At 42.5% G+C, this 17,602-nt stretch overlaps 1 protein-coding gene across 1 annotated transcript in view; it reads right to left on the reverse strand.

Moving 5' to 3' along the window:
* Positions 1-15,707: 15,707 nt before the first annotated feature.
* The window catches only part of EDAR (ectodysplasin A receptor), a 67,364-nt gene continuing 65,469 nt past the window's right edge, over positions 15,708-17,602 (reverse strand). The window contains exon 12 of the mRNA XM_037070712.1: positions 15,708-17,494. Within this exon, the coding sequence (XP_036926607.1) occupies positions 17,172-17,494 (323 nt within the window). The 3' untranslated portion in view covers positions 15,708-17,171. The remainder of the gene's footprint in view (positions 17,495-17,602) is intronic.

A 17,602-nucleotide genomic window follows, 5' to 3' on the forward strand; every position in this document is an offset into this window, starting at 1 on the left:
GCAACCTCAGGACTTCAGTTCTGGCTAGGAAAGAATTCAGAGCCAACTATAAGAGAAAGTTTATTTAGAAAGTCACAGAGGGCCCTGGATGGTGTGGCTCAGTGGATTGAATGCTGGCCTGTGAACCAAAGGGTCACCGGTTAGATTCCCAGTGTAGGGCACGTGCCTGGGTTGAGGGCCAGGTCTGCTAGGTTGGAGTTGCTCAAGAAACCAGATGGATGCAGTGAGCCAAGGAGCAAGGTTTATTAGCAGGGAATAAGAGGGAAAGCGGAGCCAACCTAGGGAGGTTGGGGAACCAACCAAGGGAGGTTAAGACTTGCTCAGTTGTTCTTAGGGCAGGGTTTTTAAGTATCCCCTGAAGGGTAACTGGTTGGAGTGTCAGAGTCTGATCAGCTAGATTTGGTTGCTGGGTGCTGTTTCTGCTGACCATTGTTTTTAATACATCTTGTCAGACCTCAGGTTAAAGCTGCACCCTGTTATGCCAGGTAGGCTGACCCCAGACCCCAATCTTCGCCAGGCATCTGTTTGTCCTGGGTAGGGTCAGCAAGCAGTTTCCCAGGCAGGCATTTTCCCAGGCTACAGTTTCCCATGGTGTAGTCTCCCACCTGGTGATTTTCCATTCCTCCTAGGCCTACCTAGGTCTGTCAAGGTCCTCAGTTGGGGGGTCCATGAGTTGGGGGGTGCACATTGCTGTTTCCTTCTCTCTCTTTCTCCTTCCTTTCTCCTCTTACAAAAAAGAAAGTCACAGAGGTAAGAGGAGTGGTAGAAGATATGGACTTAGGAAACAAGTTACAGAGGCAAAAGAAGAGCCCTTGGAGCTGTAGGAGGGAGGGAGGGAGGGAGAGAGAGAGAGAGAGAGAGAGAGAGAGAGAGAGAGAGAAGCAAAACGTCGTGCCTGGGGATGGGGTGGGGTATGGGAAGGGCATGGGTGTGCTCCTGGGAGGAAGAGCTCCTGGGCCTCCACTCTAAGGGCTTTTAAGGATGGGGATTTTAGGGGAGGTTTCTTGGAAGAGGATCTCAGCGTAATATTTATCAGCTGTTCCAGACATGTCCTTTCAGGGTTGTGGCCTCTACTGACTGGTCAGTGCTAGGGTAGAGGGTCATTAGTCATTGTATCTGGTCCTGAAGTAGCCATGATGTCACTCTTCTGGTTTTGCTGCTTTTTTGGACCTGGAGCTGAAACACAACTGAGGCCTAGATACATTGGATGCAGGTCAGAACCTCATTGTCCTGGGAACTTAATGCTTAAGGGCTATTCTCTGGAACCCTTGTTTGTTCCCCTTCTAAGGAGGTCTAATCACATGACCAGCAACATCCCAGGGAGGAAAGGTCAGTGGATGGTCCAAACCACATAATCAGCAATATGAAAGGTCAGGGGGTCTAAACTGCATGCCCAGTGATATATTAGGGAAGAAAAGATTACTCTGTGAGTGAGACCCTTGTTTTTCCTATTGCTAGGCAGCTAGGGCTTTTCCCCATGGTGACCTTCTGTGCCTGGCCTATCACCCTTGCTCTGCTCGTGTCTTTCTAATTGCCTACTACAATGCCACACAGAACTTCTGAGGGATTACATTTTAAAAGCTCCTGCTGGGATGGGTGAAAAAGTTAACAGGATTTAGAAGTAAAAATTAGCAGTTACAAAATACTCATGAGGATGTAAAGTACAGCATAGGAAATATAGTCAATAATATTATAACTTTGTATGGTGTCACCTGGGTACTAGACTTGTCAGGAGGATCACTTTATAAGTTATATAAATATCTAACCACTATGCAGTATACCAGAAACTAATATTGTATGTCAAGTGTGAGTGAAAAATTAAAAAACTGTTTTTGAAAACTCCCTGCTAATATCAAGAGAGAATTTTGGTAATTTTCTTATAGCAGTCCTGAAGTATTTACTGAGTAAAGGTCTATAGGTGTCTTTAACTTGAACTCTAGAAGATTGTCCTGCAGCTGTACAAGGCCTGGTAGGTTCACATGGGATTCAGGCAGAGGAAAGAAAATTCATGCAGCTGTTAAAATGTCTGACATGCCTCTATTCTGGGGTGGGGTGATCCATGTGTGTTGCAAGCTGCAAGTCACACTATGGTAAGACCAGACTCCCTTGTATACTAAGTGCACACAAAGCCAGCAAAGTGCCAATATTGACCTCCAGTTATAAAACAGAGCTTCATTCTACACACGCAGGCCACTACTCAAGGTTATGTGAGCCCTGCTAAGTTATGTTTGCTAGGGCAGCTGGGTGAGGGAGACTGACTGACTCCATTATTCCTACAAAAATGTAGCAGAATCTTTGTTTTTATGATTTGCTGTGGTTTTGAAATCCTCTTTCATTCTCTGTATTACATGCTAAACTTTGAATTGAAGATAAGTGGAAAGATGTTTGCTTTGTTCTTAGAGATGAACATAATTTAATACCAGTTCTGATATTTGGGTAGATGGCTTTAAAGACCAATACAGTGCCTGCATTATGAGAGGCCCCTTTAACCTTTCTTCCTGCAGGGTGCGTTTAGTCCAGGGCCTGAAGGCACAGGGTTCTTCCAGGTTTAAAGTTGCTGGTTTCCTCCCTGGGGACTCTGTGGCTCCTTCTCCAGCATCCCACCAGGGACATTAGCAAGCTGCACGCCATCATTTTCTTCAGCTGGACTGACCCTCTTTCTTCTATCCTACACTGATATTTCTCATGGGAGTAATAATTGTAAACCTTATAATCATCTTTCCCATCTAAATTTTATTTAGAAAATTCTTTGCAGTTAACTTATTAGCTTCTATACCTGTCAAGATTAGATAATAATGTAATAATAGCTAACATTTATAGAACCTTTATATGTGTCAGTGAAGTACTTTATATTTATTACTTAATTTAATTCTCACAATTCTAAAAGCTATATAATACCATTATTCTCACTTATAGATGAGAAAACGGAAGCATAGAAAGATAACTTGAAACCCTCTTGGAGGAAGATGGCGGTGGAGTAGGACAAAGGATTTCACTTCCCTCCACGTGCTGGAGAAAGACTGGGCTGATCTGGGGAGGAGCGCAGCAGATGCCCAACGGGGACCCAGCATATAGGAAGGCAGGACTCCAGAGAGTATAGCGGACACTGAATGACCAGAAGTTGAGGAGAGGAGGCGACCTCAGATCAACAAGGTACGAGGGAGTGGCACAGAGGTGGCAGCAGGCCCTCCACCAGGCCGCACCAGGGCCCTGGCCGGCCGCCCCATCTCTGAGAGCTGAGGGTGGGCAACAACAACCCTGGGAGAGAACTAGTCACCGGCACCCTCCCTATCTGGAAGGGCACAGATTGGAAAACACCAGGAGAGATCGGTTTGCCTGTAGTGGCAGAGAGAGGAGTGGGCATTGGGAAGTAAACCAGAGAGCTCTGATAACCCGTGGAGTAGGGCTGTGGTTGCTGGCCTGGGAGAACAGAGAGTCACCTGTGCATTCCCTGTGGCACGGGGTCTGTGCCAGCTCCCAAAGAGTCTCGGGGAGTGTCAGGCTGCTGGCAGGACCCCTGGAAGAGAGCCAGTAGCCAGCTCCATCCCTACACAGCTGGCGCAGACCAGCTCTATCCCTAATCAGCCGGTGCAGACTGGGAAGCACCGGGAGTCAAGCCATGCCTGTCAGCTTGGGGAATTGAGAGTTGCCTGTGCTTTCCGGGTGGCGCAGGGCCTGCGCCAGCTCTCAAACAGTCTCAGGGAGTTGTGGGTTGCTGGCAATACCCCTGGAAGAGAGCCAGTCGCTAGCCTCATCCCTACTCAGCCGGTGAAGACTGGGAGGCACTGGGAGTCAAGCCGTGGATGTCAGCTTGGGGAACTGAGAGTCACCCGTGCGTTCCCTGTAGCGTGGGTCCTGAGCCAGCTCTCCCACAGTCTTGGGAAGCCTCGGGCTCGTGGCAAAGCCCCTGGAAGAGAGCCAGCCATCAGCTCCCTCACTAACCAGCTGGGAGCAGGCTGAGAAGCGCCGGGAGTCAGGCTGTGGCTGTCGGCTTGGGAGAATTGTGAGTTGCCCAGTGTGTTCAGCCACAGCACTGGGAAAGGTCCAAGCCCAAGACTGGGAGACCAGGAAATCCTGGCTGGGAGCGAGCACCCTCAAGCCAGAAGAGGGCTGGAAAGCCAGGGGAAAAACCTGCTCTCACTGGGATGCAGGAGAGCGACGGCAGTCTGGATTTTGGGAGGGCACTGGAGAAACCAGTTGAGTCCACCGAGGCATGAGAAAGGCCACACTAATAGCCCATCAGGCTGCTGCAGCTAGTGAGACCAGAAGAAAAGGTTTGACCAGCTAGAAACCAACAAGAGGAGTAGGTGGAAGCGGAGAACACCAAGATACCTGCAGGAGACTGCACCACTGAATTTCACAGGCATCCTACCACAGAAGTTCACACCATAAACCCAGGGAACCAGAACAGATCAATTTAAGAAGCGGAGGACAAGAAGAAGAGCATCACAAACAATGGGAAGACAAAGAAACAATCCCCAAGTGAAAGAAAAGGAGGAAGTCTCAGAAAGAATGTTAGATGAAATAGAGGCAAGTCAACTATCAGATATTGAATTCAAAGCACTGGTTATCAGGAGATTCAAAGGGCTTACAATGAGCTACCAGAAACTACAGAGGAGCTACAATGAACTCTCCACAAACTATACCAACATGAAAAAGGAAATAGAAACCATCAGCAAAGGCCAAGAGGAAATGAAGAATACAATTTCTGAACTGAAGAACACAGTAGAAGGTATGAAGAGTAGGATTGATGAGGCGGAAGACCGCATAAGTGAGATCGAAGACAGGGTAGAAAGAATCTCCCAGATGGACCAATTAATGGAAAAGAGAATCAGAAAAAATGAGGAGAGTTTAAGAGAAATGCAAGAAAATATGAAACATGATAATATCCGGATAATAGGAATACCAGAAGGAGAAGAAGAAGAACAAGGGATAGAAACCCTACTTGAAAGAGTAATAACAGAAAATTTTCCTAAGTTGAGGAGAGAGAAAGTCACACGATCCAGGAATCGCAGAGAGTCCCAAGCAGGTGTAACCCAAAGAGGCCTACTGCAAGACACATCATTATTAAAATGGCGAAGCTCCAAGACAAAGAGAGAATCCTAAAAGCAGCAAGGGAGAAAAAGGAAGTAACATACAAGGGGGTCTCGATAAGGTTGGCTACTGACTTCTCAATGGAAACATTCGAAACGAGAAGATAATAGCAAGAAATATTCCAAGTAATGAGAAACAGAGGCCTACAACCCAGGCTACTGTACCCAGCAAGGTTCTCAATCAAGATAGAAGGCCACATAAAGAGCTTCCAAGACAAAAGAAGTCTAAAAGAATACACCTCCACCAAACCAGCTCTACAAGAATTACTAAAAGTGTTGCTTTAAGGAAAGAAAGGAAAAGAGAGAGACAGAGAGGAACTCAGGTACAAAAATGGCAATGAATAAGTCCCTATCAATAATAACCTTGAATGTAAATGGATTAAATGCAGCAATTAAAAGACACAGAATAGCTGAATGGATAAGAAAGCATGACCCACACATATGCTGCCTACAAGAGACACACCTCAGGTCAAAAGAACATCACAGAATAAAAGTGAAAGGTAGGAAACAAATTTTCCAAGCAAATGGACAAGAAAAAAAAAGCCGGGGTAGCAATTCTAATATCAGGCAAAATAGACTTCAAAAAAAGGGCCATAAAGAGAGACCCAGAAGGTCACCTCATAATACTCAAGGGAAGAATCCACCAAGAAGATATTAACATCGAAAATATATATGCACCCAACATAGGAGCACCCATATATATAAAGAAAATCCTAAAGGATCTCAAGAAAGATATTGACAGCAACACAATTATAGTGGGGGATTTTAACACCCCACTGTCAAAAATGGACAGATCTTCCAAACAAAATATCAACAAAGATATTGTGACATTAAATGACACTATAGATGAAATGGACCTAATTGATATATATATAGAGCCCTTCATCCCAAAGAAGCTAAATACACATTCTTTTCAAATGCACATGGAACATTTTCAAAGATAGACCATATGATAGGACACAAAACGAGTCTCAACAAATTCAGGAAAATAGAAATCATACCAAGCATTTTCTCTGATCACAAGGGACTGAAATTGGAAACCAACCCCACAGGACAAAACCCAAAACACCCAAAAGCATGGAGACTGAATGTTATGCTATTAAACAATGAATGGGTCAAGATTGAAATTAGGGAAGAAATCAAAAAGCTTCTGGAAACAAATGAAAATGAACTCACAACAACCACAAACTTATGGGACACAGTGAAGGCCGTCCCGAGAGGGAAGTTTATAGCAATACAGGCTTCCCTAAAGAAGATAGAAACATTTCAAACAAACAACCTAACCTGACGCCTGCAAGAACTCGAGAAACAACAACAAAGGCAGCCCAGAGCAAGTAGAAGGAAGGAAATAACCAAGATCAGAGCAGAATTAAATGACATAGAGACTAAAAGCACAATTCTACGGATCAATGAATCTAGGAGTTGTTTTCATGAAAAGATAAACAAAACAGACAAACCTTTTAAAAAATATTTTATTGATTATACCATTACAGTTGTTCTATTCCTCCCTTCATTCAGCTCCACCCGCATACTGCCTCCCCCCACCATTCTCCCCCCCTTAGTTTATAACCACGTGTCTCAAATTCTTTAGATTCTCTATTTCCCCTACTATCCTTGCCCTCCCCCTTATCTATTTTCTACCTACCATCTATGCTATTTTCTGTACCTTCTTCCCCCTTCCCCTCCTCCCACTCCCCTGTTGCTAACCCTCCATGTGATCTTCATTTATATGGTTCCACTCCTGATCTAGCTGTCCTCTTGGTTTGCTTTTGTTTTAGGTGTGGTTGTTAATAACTGTGAGTTTGCTGTCCTTTCACTGTTCATATCTTTTATCTTCTTTTTCTTAGATAAGTCCCTTTAACATTTCATATAATAAGGGCTTGGTGATGATGAACTCCTTGAACTTGACCTTATCTGAGAAGCACTTTATCTGTCCTTCCATTCTAAATGAAAGCTTTGCTGGATAAAGCAATCTTGGCAGTAGATCTTTGGATTTCATGACTTGGAATACTTCTTTCCAGCCCCTTTTTGCCTGTAAGGTCCCTTTTGAGAAATCCACTGACAGTCTGATGGGTACTCCTTTGTAGATGACTGTCCCCTTATCCCTTGATGCTTCTAGGATTCTCTCCTTCATTTTAATCTTGGCTAATGTAATTACGATGTGCCTTGGTGTGTTCCTTCTTGGGTCCAACTTCTTTGGGACTATCTGAGCTTCCTGGATTTCCTGGAAGTCTATTTCCTTTGCCAGATTGGGGAAGTTCTCCTTTATTATTTGTTCAAATAAGTTTTCCACTCATGGCTGTTTCTTTTCCCCTTCTGGTACCCCTATAATCCGGATGTTGGAACGTTTCAAGATGTCCTGGAGGTTCCTAAGCCTCTCCTCATTTTTTTTGAATTCTCATTTCTTCATTCTCTTCTGGTTGGATGTTTCATTCTTCCTTCTGGTCCATTCCATTGATTTGAGTCCCAGTTTCCTTTCCATCACTATTTGTGTCCTGGACATCTCCCTTCATTTCAATTAGTTTAGCCTTCATATGTTCCTCTAATTTGTGACTATAATCAACGAGTTCTGTGAGCATCCTGATGACCAGTGTTTTCAACTGTGCATCTGAGAGGCTGGCAATCTCTTGGTCACTTAGAATTATGGGCTCTTGGGCTTTGAATTCTTCTTGAGCCATTTTTTGAACTCTTCGTGCCTTTTAGGTATCAGAATCGGAGCCCTAGGTGTTCACTAGATCAGGGCAACTCAGTCGCTGGGTTGTGACGCTGTATGTGGGGGCGGGGTCAAAGAGGAGCCATGCTTGTCCTGTCTGCTGCTTCCCACTGTGACCGCCACAGGTGCCTCAGCTGCCACCAGCACTGGGGCCTGAGCGCTTAGTCTCCCTGCGTCCGAATGTGCCACTGCCGTCTGCCCTCCACCACTGAGTTCGCGGCTGGGGCCTGCATTGTCCCTCTCACTGTGCGCGAATGTGGGACTGCGGTTAGTCTGCCCCACACCCTGACTGGGTCTTGGCTACTTGCTCGCCTAGTTCTGGGGATCTTTCCTGCCCGACCCTGCTCTGCTGCTGGCTCCGCCCCTCTTACCATCCCGGGTGAATTGGTTCGTTGTGGTCGGACTTCCGTATAATTCAAGTTTCTGTTCTTTGGCTGTGTCTTTGTTCTCCAAACCTTTGTTGTATTCAGACTTGGTTGTCGGAGAAGGCACAGTGTTTTCACCTATGCCTCCATCTTGGCAGAAGTCTTGAAACTAAAATAGACAAAGCTTTAAGTAGGCTCATCAAGAAAAGGAGAGGACCCAAATAAACATAATCAGAAATGAAAGAGGAGAGATTACATCTGATACCACAGAAATAGAAGAGATTGTAAGACATTACTATGCAGAAATGTATGCCAAGAAATTTGAAAACCTAGGTGAAATGGCCAAATTTCTAGAAAAATATAATCTTCCAAAACTCAATGAAAACGAACAGGCCAATAACAGCAGATGAAATTGAAGAAGTAATAAAAAAACTCCCATAACACAAAAACCCTGGACCAGATGGTTTCACAGGAGAGTTCTACAGAGCTTTTAAGAAAGGGCTAACCCTGCCCTGGCTGGTGTAGCTCAGTGGATGAGCGTGGGCCTGCGAACCACACGATCGCAGTTCGATTCCCAGTCAGGGCATATGCCTGGGTTGGAGGCCAGTTCCCAGCAGGGGACTCATGAGAGGCAACCATACATTGATAATTCTCTCCTTCTCTTCCCCTCTAAAGATAAATAAATAAATAAATAAACCTTAAAAAAAAGAAAGAGCTAACCCTTATTCTTCACAGACTATTCCAAAAAATCCAAAAGGAGGGAAAACTCCCCAACTCTTTTTATGAAACGAGCATCATCCTAATTCCAAAGCCAGATAGAGACACAACAAAGATAGAAAACTTTAGGCCAATATCGCTGATGAACATAGATGCTAAAATCCTCAATAAAATATTCGAAAATCGCATGCAACAATTCATCAAAAAGATCATACACCACGACCAAGTGGGATTCATCTCAGGGATGCAAGGATGGATCAATATTTGTAAATCAGTAAATGTAATACACCACATAAACAAAAGCAAGGACAAAAACCACATGATTATATCAATAGACGCGGAAAAAGCTTTTGATAATGTACAACACCCATTTATGATAAAGGTACTCAGAAAAATGGGAATAGAGGGAGCATTCCTCAATATAATAAAGGCTATATGTGAAAGAACTACAGCCAACATCATACTCAATGGGCAAAAACTAAAACCTTTTCGACTAAGTTCAGGAACAAGACAAGGTTGTCCACTTTCACCACTTCTATTCAATATAGTATTAGAAGTTCTAGCCACAGCAATCAGACAAGAAAAAGAAATAAAAGCATCCAAATCGGAAAGGAGGAAACAAAACTGGCATTCTTTGCAGATGACATGGTAGTGTACATGGAAAAATTCTATAGCCTCTACCAAAAAACTGTTCGAACTAATAAATGAATTTGGCAAAACAGCGGGATACAAAGTCAATATCCAGAAATCAAAGGCATTTTTGTATACCAACAACGAAACAGCAGGAGCAGAAATGAATAAAAAAATTCCATTCGATATAGCAAAAACAAAACCAAAATATCTGGGAATAAACCTAACCAAGGAGGTAAAAGACCTGTATGCAGAAAACTGCACAACGCTGAAGAAAGAAATCAAGGAAAACACAAACAAATGGAAACATATATCGTGTTCATGGATTGGAATAATTAACATCATCAAAATGTCCATACTACCCAGAGCAATTTACAGATTCAACGCAATACGTATTAAAGTACCAATGGCACATTTCACAGACATAGAACAAACACTTCAAAAATTTATATGGAACCATTAAAGACCCTGAATAGCAGCTGCAATTTTGAGAAAGAAGAACAAAGTAGGAGGGATCACAATACCTGATATCAAACTGTATGACAAGGCCACTGTAATCAAAACAGCCTGGTACTGGCATAAAAACAGGCACATAGACCAATGGAATAGAACAGAGAGCCCAGAAATAAACCCAACTCTCTACAGTCAATTAATATTCGACCAAGGGGGCAGTATCATAAAATGGAGTAAAGATAGCCTCTTCAACAAATGGTGTTGGGAGAACTGGACAGCCACATGCAAAAAAATGAAACTCGAGCACCAACTTACACCATACACCAAAATTAATTCCAGGTGTATAAAAGACTTAAATATAAGCTGTGAAACCATTAAAGCCCTAGAGGAGAACATTGGCAGGAAAATCTCAGATATTCCAGGCAGCAAGATTTTTACTGATATGTCCCCTAGAGCAAGGGATATAAAGGAAAGAATAAACAAATGGGATCTCATCCAAATTAAAAGCTTCTGCGTGGCTGAGAAAAACAGTATCAAGATTAAAAGAGAAGCAACAGCTTGGGAAAGTATATTTGCCAATGATACCTCAGACAAAGGTTTAATCTCCAAAATATACAAAGAACTCACTCGACTCCACTCAAAGAAGACGAGCAACCCAATTAAAAAATGGGCAAAAGACTGGAACAGACATTTCTCCAAGGAGGACATAGAGAGGATTCAGAGACACATGAAAAGATGCTTGATATTGCTAGCTATCAGAGAGATGCAAATTAAAACCACAATTAGATACCACTTTACACCAGTGAGAATGGCTATCATAAACAAAGATATGTAGTCCCTCCGGCAAGTGCTGGAGAGGTTGTGGGGAAAAGGTGACCCTAGTTCACTGTTGGTGGGATTGGTACAATCCACTATGGAAAACAGTCTGGAGCTTTCTAAGAAAACTAAAAATGAATGTGCCCTTTGACCCAGCAATTCCACTATTAAGAGTATATCCTAAGAACCCTGAAACACCAATGTATAAGAACCTATGCACCCCGATGTTCATCGCAGCACAATTTATGATAGCCAATAGTTGGAAGCAACCTAGATGCCCATCGGTAAATGACTGGATCAAAGAGCTATGGTACTTTTACACAATGGAATTCTATGCTGCAGAAAGGAAGAAGGAGCTCCTACCTTTTGCAACATCATGGATGGAACTGGAGAGCATTATGCTGAGTGAAATAAGCCAGGTGGTGAAAGACAAATACCATATGATATCACCATTAACAGGAATCTAAACAACAAAACCAACAAGCAAGCAAAATATTACCAACGATACTCAAACATGGAACAGGCTACAGGGTCCAGAGGGGAGAGGGGAGAGAATCATACGGGAAAAGGGGAGGGACTCACAGGATTAAGTGTAAAGGACGCATGGACAATAATTAAGGTGGGGGGTGGAAATGGGAGGGAGGTGGGTAGCACTGGGGGAGCAGGGCAGGGAATATAAGACAGAAAACTGTACTTGAATGAGAATTAAATTTAAAAAAATAAAACAAAACAAACAAAAAAAGAAGCTCTCTTATGTCCCCACAGGCAATTGTGAATGTATAGAAAAATTTCCCCGTGTAAATTATGCTTGCCAGAATTATGAAAACGATATAAAACAGAACATGAATAACCTTGTTTAATTAGAGTCAATAGTTAACTCATTTTGAGGGATAGGCCGAACGTTTCCCACCAGGAAAACGTTTTGAAAATGAATGAATGAATGAATTAAAAAATATTTTATTGTTGTTCAATTATAGTTGTCTGCAAATACTCCCCACCACTTCCCTCAACCCCAGCCAAGCCCTTTTCCCTCACTTGCTTCCACTCACTCCCTTGGTTTTGTCCATGTGTCCTGAAAACCCTTCCTCCTTCCCCCATTTATTCCATTCCACCTCTTGTCTGGTTACTGTCAGATTGTTCTTAATTTTAGTGTCTCTGGTTATATTTTGCTTGCCTTTTTCTTCTGTTGATTATGTTCCAGTTAAAGGTGAGATCATACGACATTTGTCCCTCACCACCTGGCTTATTTCATTTAGCAGAACGCTTTCCTGTTCTATCCATGTTGTCACAAAGGGTAGGAGCTCCTTCTTACTTTCTGCTAAATAGTATTCCATCATGTAAATGTACCAAAGTTTTCTGATCTACTCATTTACTGATGGGCCCTTAGGTTGCTTCCAGTACTTGACTATTATAAATTGTGCTATTATGAACATTGCGGTTCATAGGATCTTTTGAATTGGTGTTTCAGGATTCTGAGGGAATAGTCCCAGCAATGGAATTGCAGTTCAATTTTTGATTTTCCGAGGAAATTCCATACTGTTTTCTGCAGTGGCTGCACCAGTCTGCATTCCCACCAACAGTGCACTATAGTACCCTTTTCTCCACATCTTCTCCAACACTTATCATTTGTTGATTTGTTTATGATGGTCATTATGACTGGTGTGAAGTGGTACCTCATTGTGGTTTTAATTTGTATCTCTTTGATGGCTAGTGATGCTGAGCATCTTTTCATATGTCTCTGGATCCTCTGTATGTCCTCTGTGGACAACTATCTGTTTAGGTTTTTTGCCCGTTTTTTAATTGGATGTTTTATCTTCCTGGAGTGGAGTCATGTGAGTTTTCTATATATTTTGGAGATCAAACCCTTGTCTGAGGTCATTATTGGAGGAATTGTTTCCTCAGACTATTCTAGTCTGAGGCCTAGCTTCAGACTATTAGTCTGAGGAAACTATTCATCCAATAGTTTCATTGGAGGAATATTAAAGTTTAATGCAAAAGTTGGTGCAGATTCATTGCTCTTCTTGTTCAGTCATTTTGAATGCACCAGCTATACAGTATTCATGATCACTTAATGGTGTCTACCACCCCAAAACTAGTACAGTGAAGTCATCATTGTTCACACATGTGCATTCCAGTCCATTCTTCTTGGCTGCTGGGTTACATCAATGTTGCACAAACCATTCTTGTTATATTAACAGACAGACAGACCAGTCACATTGAAAATGACTGAGTGAATGCAGCAATGAATTTACAACAAACTTTGCACTAACCTTGAACATTACTCTGTGGAAACTATTCAGATGATTCACAAGGCTGCAGCTATGGGCAACTGGTGATTGGCAGCTTCATCAGGACAACGCATCTACTTCTGCATCATGTCTCAGGTAGAGTTTTTTGGTGAAACATCAAATTGCCCAGGTGACTCAGACCCCCTACATTCCAGGTTTGGTGCCCTATGACTTCTGGCTTTTCCCAAAACTAAGATTGCCTTTGAAAGGGAAGAGATTTCAGACCATCGATGAGATTCAGGAAAATATAATGGGCAGCTGTTGGCAATTGGGAGAACTGTGTGAGGTCCCAAGATGCCTACTTAGAAGGGGACTGAGGTGTCATTGTCCTAGGTATAATGTTCTTGTATCTTTAACAAATGTCTCTATCTTTCATATTACATGGCTGGATCCTTTCTGGACAGACCTCATACACCTTAGCCATTCATTCTACACAAAGTGAATAGCTCATCTAGGCTTCTGAAACCATCAACCAAACTGAATGATTTACTAGAAATTTTTTTAAAAGTCTGAGCAAGTTCCTGAATAAAGAGATGTCCTCCTTTTCAAAGTGGGGATTCGTATGACTCTGCCACATCCTGTCTGGACCACTGGGGATAGAAGTGGAGGAAGGCAGAGCTCACTGATTCAGAGAAGGATAAAGCTCTTGTTATTGAGCAACTACAGACCAGTCCATTTCTTCATCCTCTGCAGGAAGGCAGCCATTACTTAGTTTATAGTTTAGCCCCACAAGAAAATAGACCCAGTTGGGAAGTTTGCTTTGTTAGTGCTTCCTCTGCTGTGTTACACTGTCATACTTGACAACCACTTACATATTACTGTAGTAGGCAGAACAATGACCCCTCCAAGAGGTCCACCTCCTAATCCCCAGAAGCTGTGAATATGTGATATTATAGGGCAAAGGAACTTTGTAGTTGTGATTAAATTAATGATTTTGAAGTGGCAAGGTTAATCTGGATTATAGTCCTCATAATGGAAAGAGGAAAGCAGAAGAGTGAGAGTCAGAGAAGAAAGTGAGGTGATGGAAGTAGAGGTTGAAGCAGTGTGGTTGCTGGCTTGGAAGATAGAAGGGAGACATGATCCAAGGAATATGGATGGACTCTGTAAGTTAGAAAAGGCAAGGAAACAGATTCCTTTCTCAAGTCTCCACAATGAACAAAATCCTGCTGAAAACTTGTTTTCAGGACTTTTGACCTCCAGAACAATAAGATCATAAATCAGTGTTTCTTAAATCAGTAGGTTTGCAGTAATTTCATACAGCAGCTGTTGGAAATTAATATACCTGTGAACTTTGCATTATCTATTACAACTTATTACCTTTCACTCCTTGACTTTGTAGCTCCTCACACAGATAGAGTGGAGTCATTCCCTACCCTGGACTCTGGGTTAGGCATAAGGGTTGATTTGGCCAATAGAATGAGCTAGAAGTGACAGTGTGCCAATTCTGAGGCTAGGCCTGAAGAAACTTTCTGTTAGTTTTGTGCTGTCATCATTGCCATGATGAAGGCCTAGGCTAGATGATTGATTTGAGGAGGAGTGACAATGGAACAGTTAACCCAGTTAAAGTAGTCCAGCAGACAGAAGCCCCAACCAAGCCACATCCAACTTACCCCAACCCAGATCAGCTAGGACCCTAACTCACCCCTGAGTTGTAATAATCAAATGATTGTTAGCTTAAGCCACTGAATGATGTTAGGGAAGTATGTTACATAGCAGTAGCTAAGTGAATCAATGCCTTATAAACTAATGATGACAACTTGGAAAGTAATGTTCCAAGTATTTTTTTTTTACATAATCTCATTGTAATCCTTGCTTCTGTTGAGTGAATGGCTCAGGCCATAACATTTTAGGTATTTCATATCTGGCTGGTCCCAATCCTATAGTCACATCATACACAGTGCAATAACCAGGAACAGAGCAATCAGAACATTTTACACTACCCCGCCTTCCCCTACCAAAGAGCTCACGTTGTAGCAGTCTGTAAATCTTTTTTATTAGTTTGTTTATTGAAACTTAACATATAAGTTATATATATATAGAATTAGACAAAAAAATGGACAATTAAGACTTCATTGGTTACAGGCCACAGCTCTAACCTGGGTTATTTTTAAAATGTTTTTAAGTACAAAAACAAAACAATATTTGTCTCCATACAGAAAGACAGGGTGGAGTACAACTTTGGTCAGTAATAATCATTATGGCCTCATTGATTTGAATTTCATGTGTAGGCTAATGCTTATTAGAGTAAACCTTTTTTTAAAAATTTGTCTCCAAATTAGTAAATGACAAAGAAATGTGTAATTATCTCCCTAACAATGGTAGATTGAGAGTCAATAAAACATGATCTGATGCTGGCTGACCTCTGGCTCCAGAATTCAACAGTATGAACTGAGGGCACTCCCCTCATCCCCCAATCAGGGTAGGCAGAGAAACAGCTACCCCTGCTCTTTCACTGAAAATAAATGTTCCAAGGAGGCTGCAAACTATTATCCTAGAAATGAATGCTCCTCACGTGTGACATTTTCACTCTAATTAAGGGTGAGACTCTCATCATCATTATCACAAGCAGGGGAAAGGGGCACCCAGGATTTCAGGGGGAATTAAAAAGGGTAATTAAGTTTTGCCATGATGCATTTAGCTTGCAGGTTATATCAAATAGGTTCTCACAGACAGCAGTATATGATGATATTAAATATTCATTATGATTCTATCACAGTATGCTCTACATTCATTGCTGGGAAATTGTTTACTGGCTTTAAACTTGACTGATTTCCTCCCCCAAAGCATTTTCTCAGTCGTGCAACTTGTAATTAAAAAAACATTGCTTTATAAGTGAGAGGCTGACTTTAATATGGTAATAACTATAGTGAGACCTGTTATTAGGAAGCTCAGCAGTGAGCACCACACTAACCCCCAGTGTTATCATTACCCTGGCTCAAAAGTTCTGGCAATGGCAGGTGTAGTAAGAGAGTCTTCCAAGAAGAATGCCAGCTTATTAACTTCATTTTTGAATGTATGCCAAATAATTGTAGTTATTGTGAAAACTCTAAATTTGAGGTTTTTTTAAAATTCCCATTTTACCTGATGACTCACACTGTATTCACTTCCATGGAACACCTCAAAGGGGTGGCATTTTCTGTAGCTCCCCCCTTTTTTTTCCTTATTGAACCTTACTTCCTGTGATTATAGAGTAACAGACTAACCTATCATTTGCAGATGACAATCTGAATCCTAGGGAGAGTAAAGAAAATGGCCCACATTGGCACAACTAGAACCAAGTCCCTGGAGTCCAAGCCCAGGCTCACCCTGCACAGGGGGCTCCACTTTCCCTGACTGACTTACAAGGCCAGAGCCTAAGACTCTCACACCATTTTCTTCTTGATAATAGGCTTTCTTTCTCCTTCATCACTTGAATGGGATGCCATCTCCTTCTCTCAGGACTTTTATTGCATATTCTTAGAATCCCCTCACTCAGATTGTTTGATATCTTCTAGCAAAGTGGTTTGTGGGCATGACTTCTATCTTTCACTGGGTTGTAAACTCCCTTATACAGAGACCAGAACCTTCACCTTTGTCATCCCCATGTGTTTGGCGCATTTGAGTGCCCCCAAATATGCCTTGAATGAGTTAATGTCAAGAGGACTGGTTGGCCGAACAAATATTGTTTCTATCTGCAGATGGGTAGCTAGAAGTATCCTAGCTTTAATCTTTTATTTTTAGTTAGATTGGGAAAGACATATTATTTCCTCTTTTTCCATGAACAGTCTAAGGCAGAGGTCCCCAGCCACTCTAGGACACAGACTGGTACTGGTCTGGGCCTGTTAGGAACCGGGCCATACAACAGGAGGTGACCTTGAATGTGATGAGCTTGAATCATCCTACAACCATCCCCCCAACCCTGGTCCACGTAAAAATTGTCTTCCGCGAAATCAGTCCCTGGTGCCAAAAATGTTGGGGACTGCTGGCCTAAGGCATACTCTGGTGACACAGCACAAAAAGCCATGATTCTTGGCAGTCTGTTGGCACTACCCACAGCTCCAGAGCCCTGATTAGATCCTTGGTGTATGCCAAGAAGAACAGTCCACAGGCATGTACTTCAGGATGTAGTGGGTAGCTGGGAGACAGGTGGCATGATCCCAGCCCACTCCAGTATGTCTGCACACAAAGACTCCACAGCATCCAGCCGTTCAATTTGCACCAGTTTTGTGAGCAGCTCTGGGATGCTGTAGCCTGCTGTGCTGATACGATCAAAGAGCTGCATGCCATCTGTCATGCCTCCAATCTCATCTCTTTTTAGTCCAAAGCTCTCAGCAAGGTGGCGCCATGTTTTCACAACAGCCTTCTCAGAGTTGTATGTGGAGCTGAGCATTCGGCTTGTCTTCTCAAGGCAATCAAAGGGCAGCTCCGTGGGGCTGAGACCTGCGGAGATGAAGGGCCTGTCAGACGTTGCAGATGGCCCTTGCAGTCAATAGAAGCCCAATACCATTAACATTGTTTTTGAAACCTTTTAAAAAAATTTGTAAAATA

Source organism: Sturnira hondurensis, unplaced genomic scaffold, assembly GCF_014824575.4.
Source record: "Sturnira hondurensis isolate 20B ecotype Veracruz unplaced genomic scaffold, ASM1482457v3 Scaffold0001304, whole genome shotgun sequence".
Taxonomy (NCBI): Eukaryota; Metazoa; Chordata; class Mammalia; order Chiroptera; family Phyllostomidae; genus Sturnira; species Sturnira hondurensis.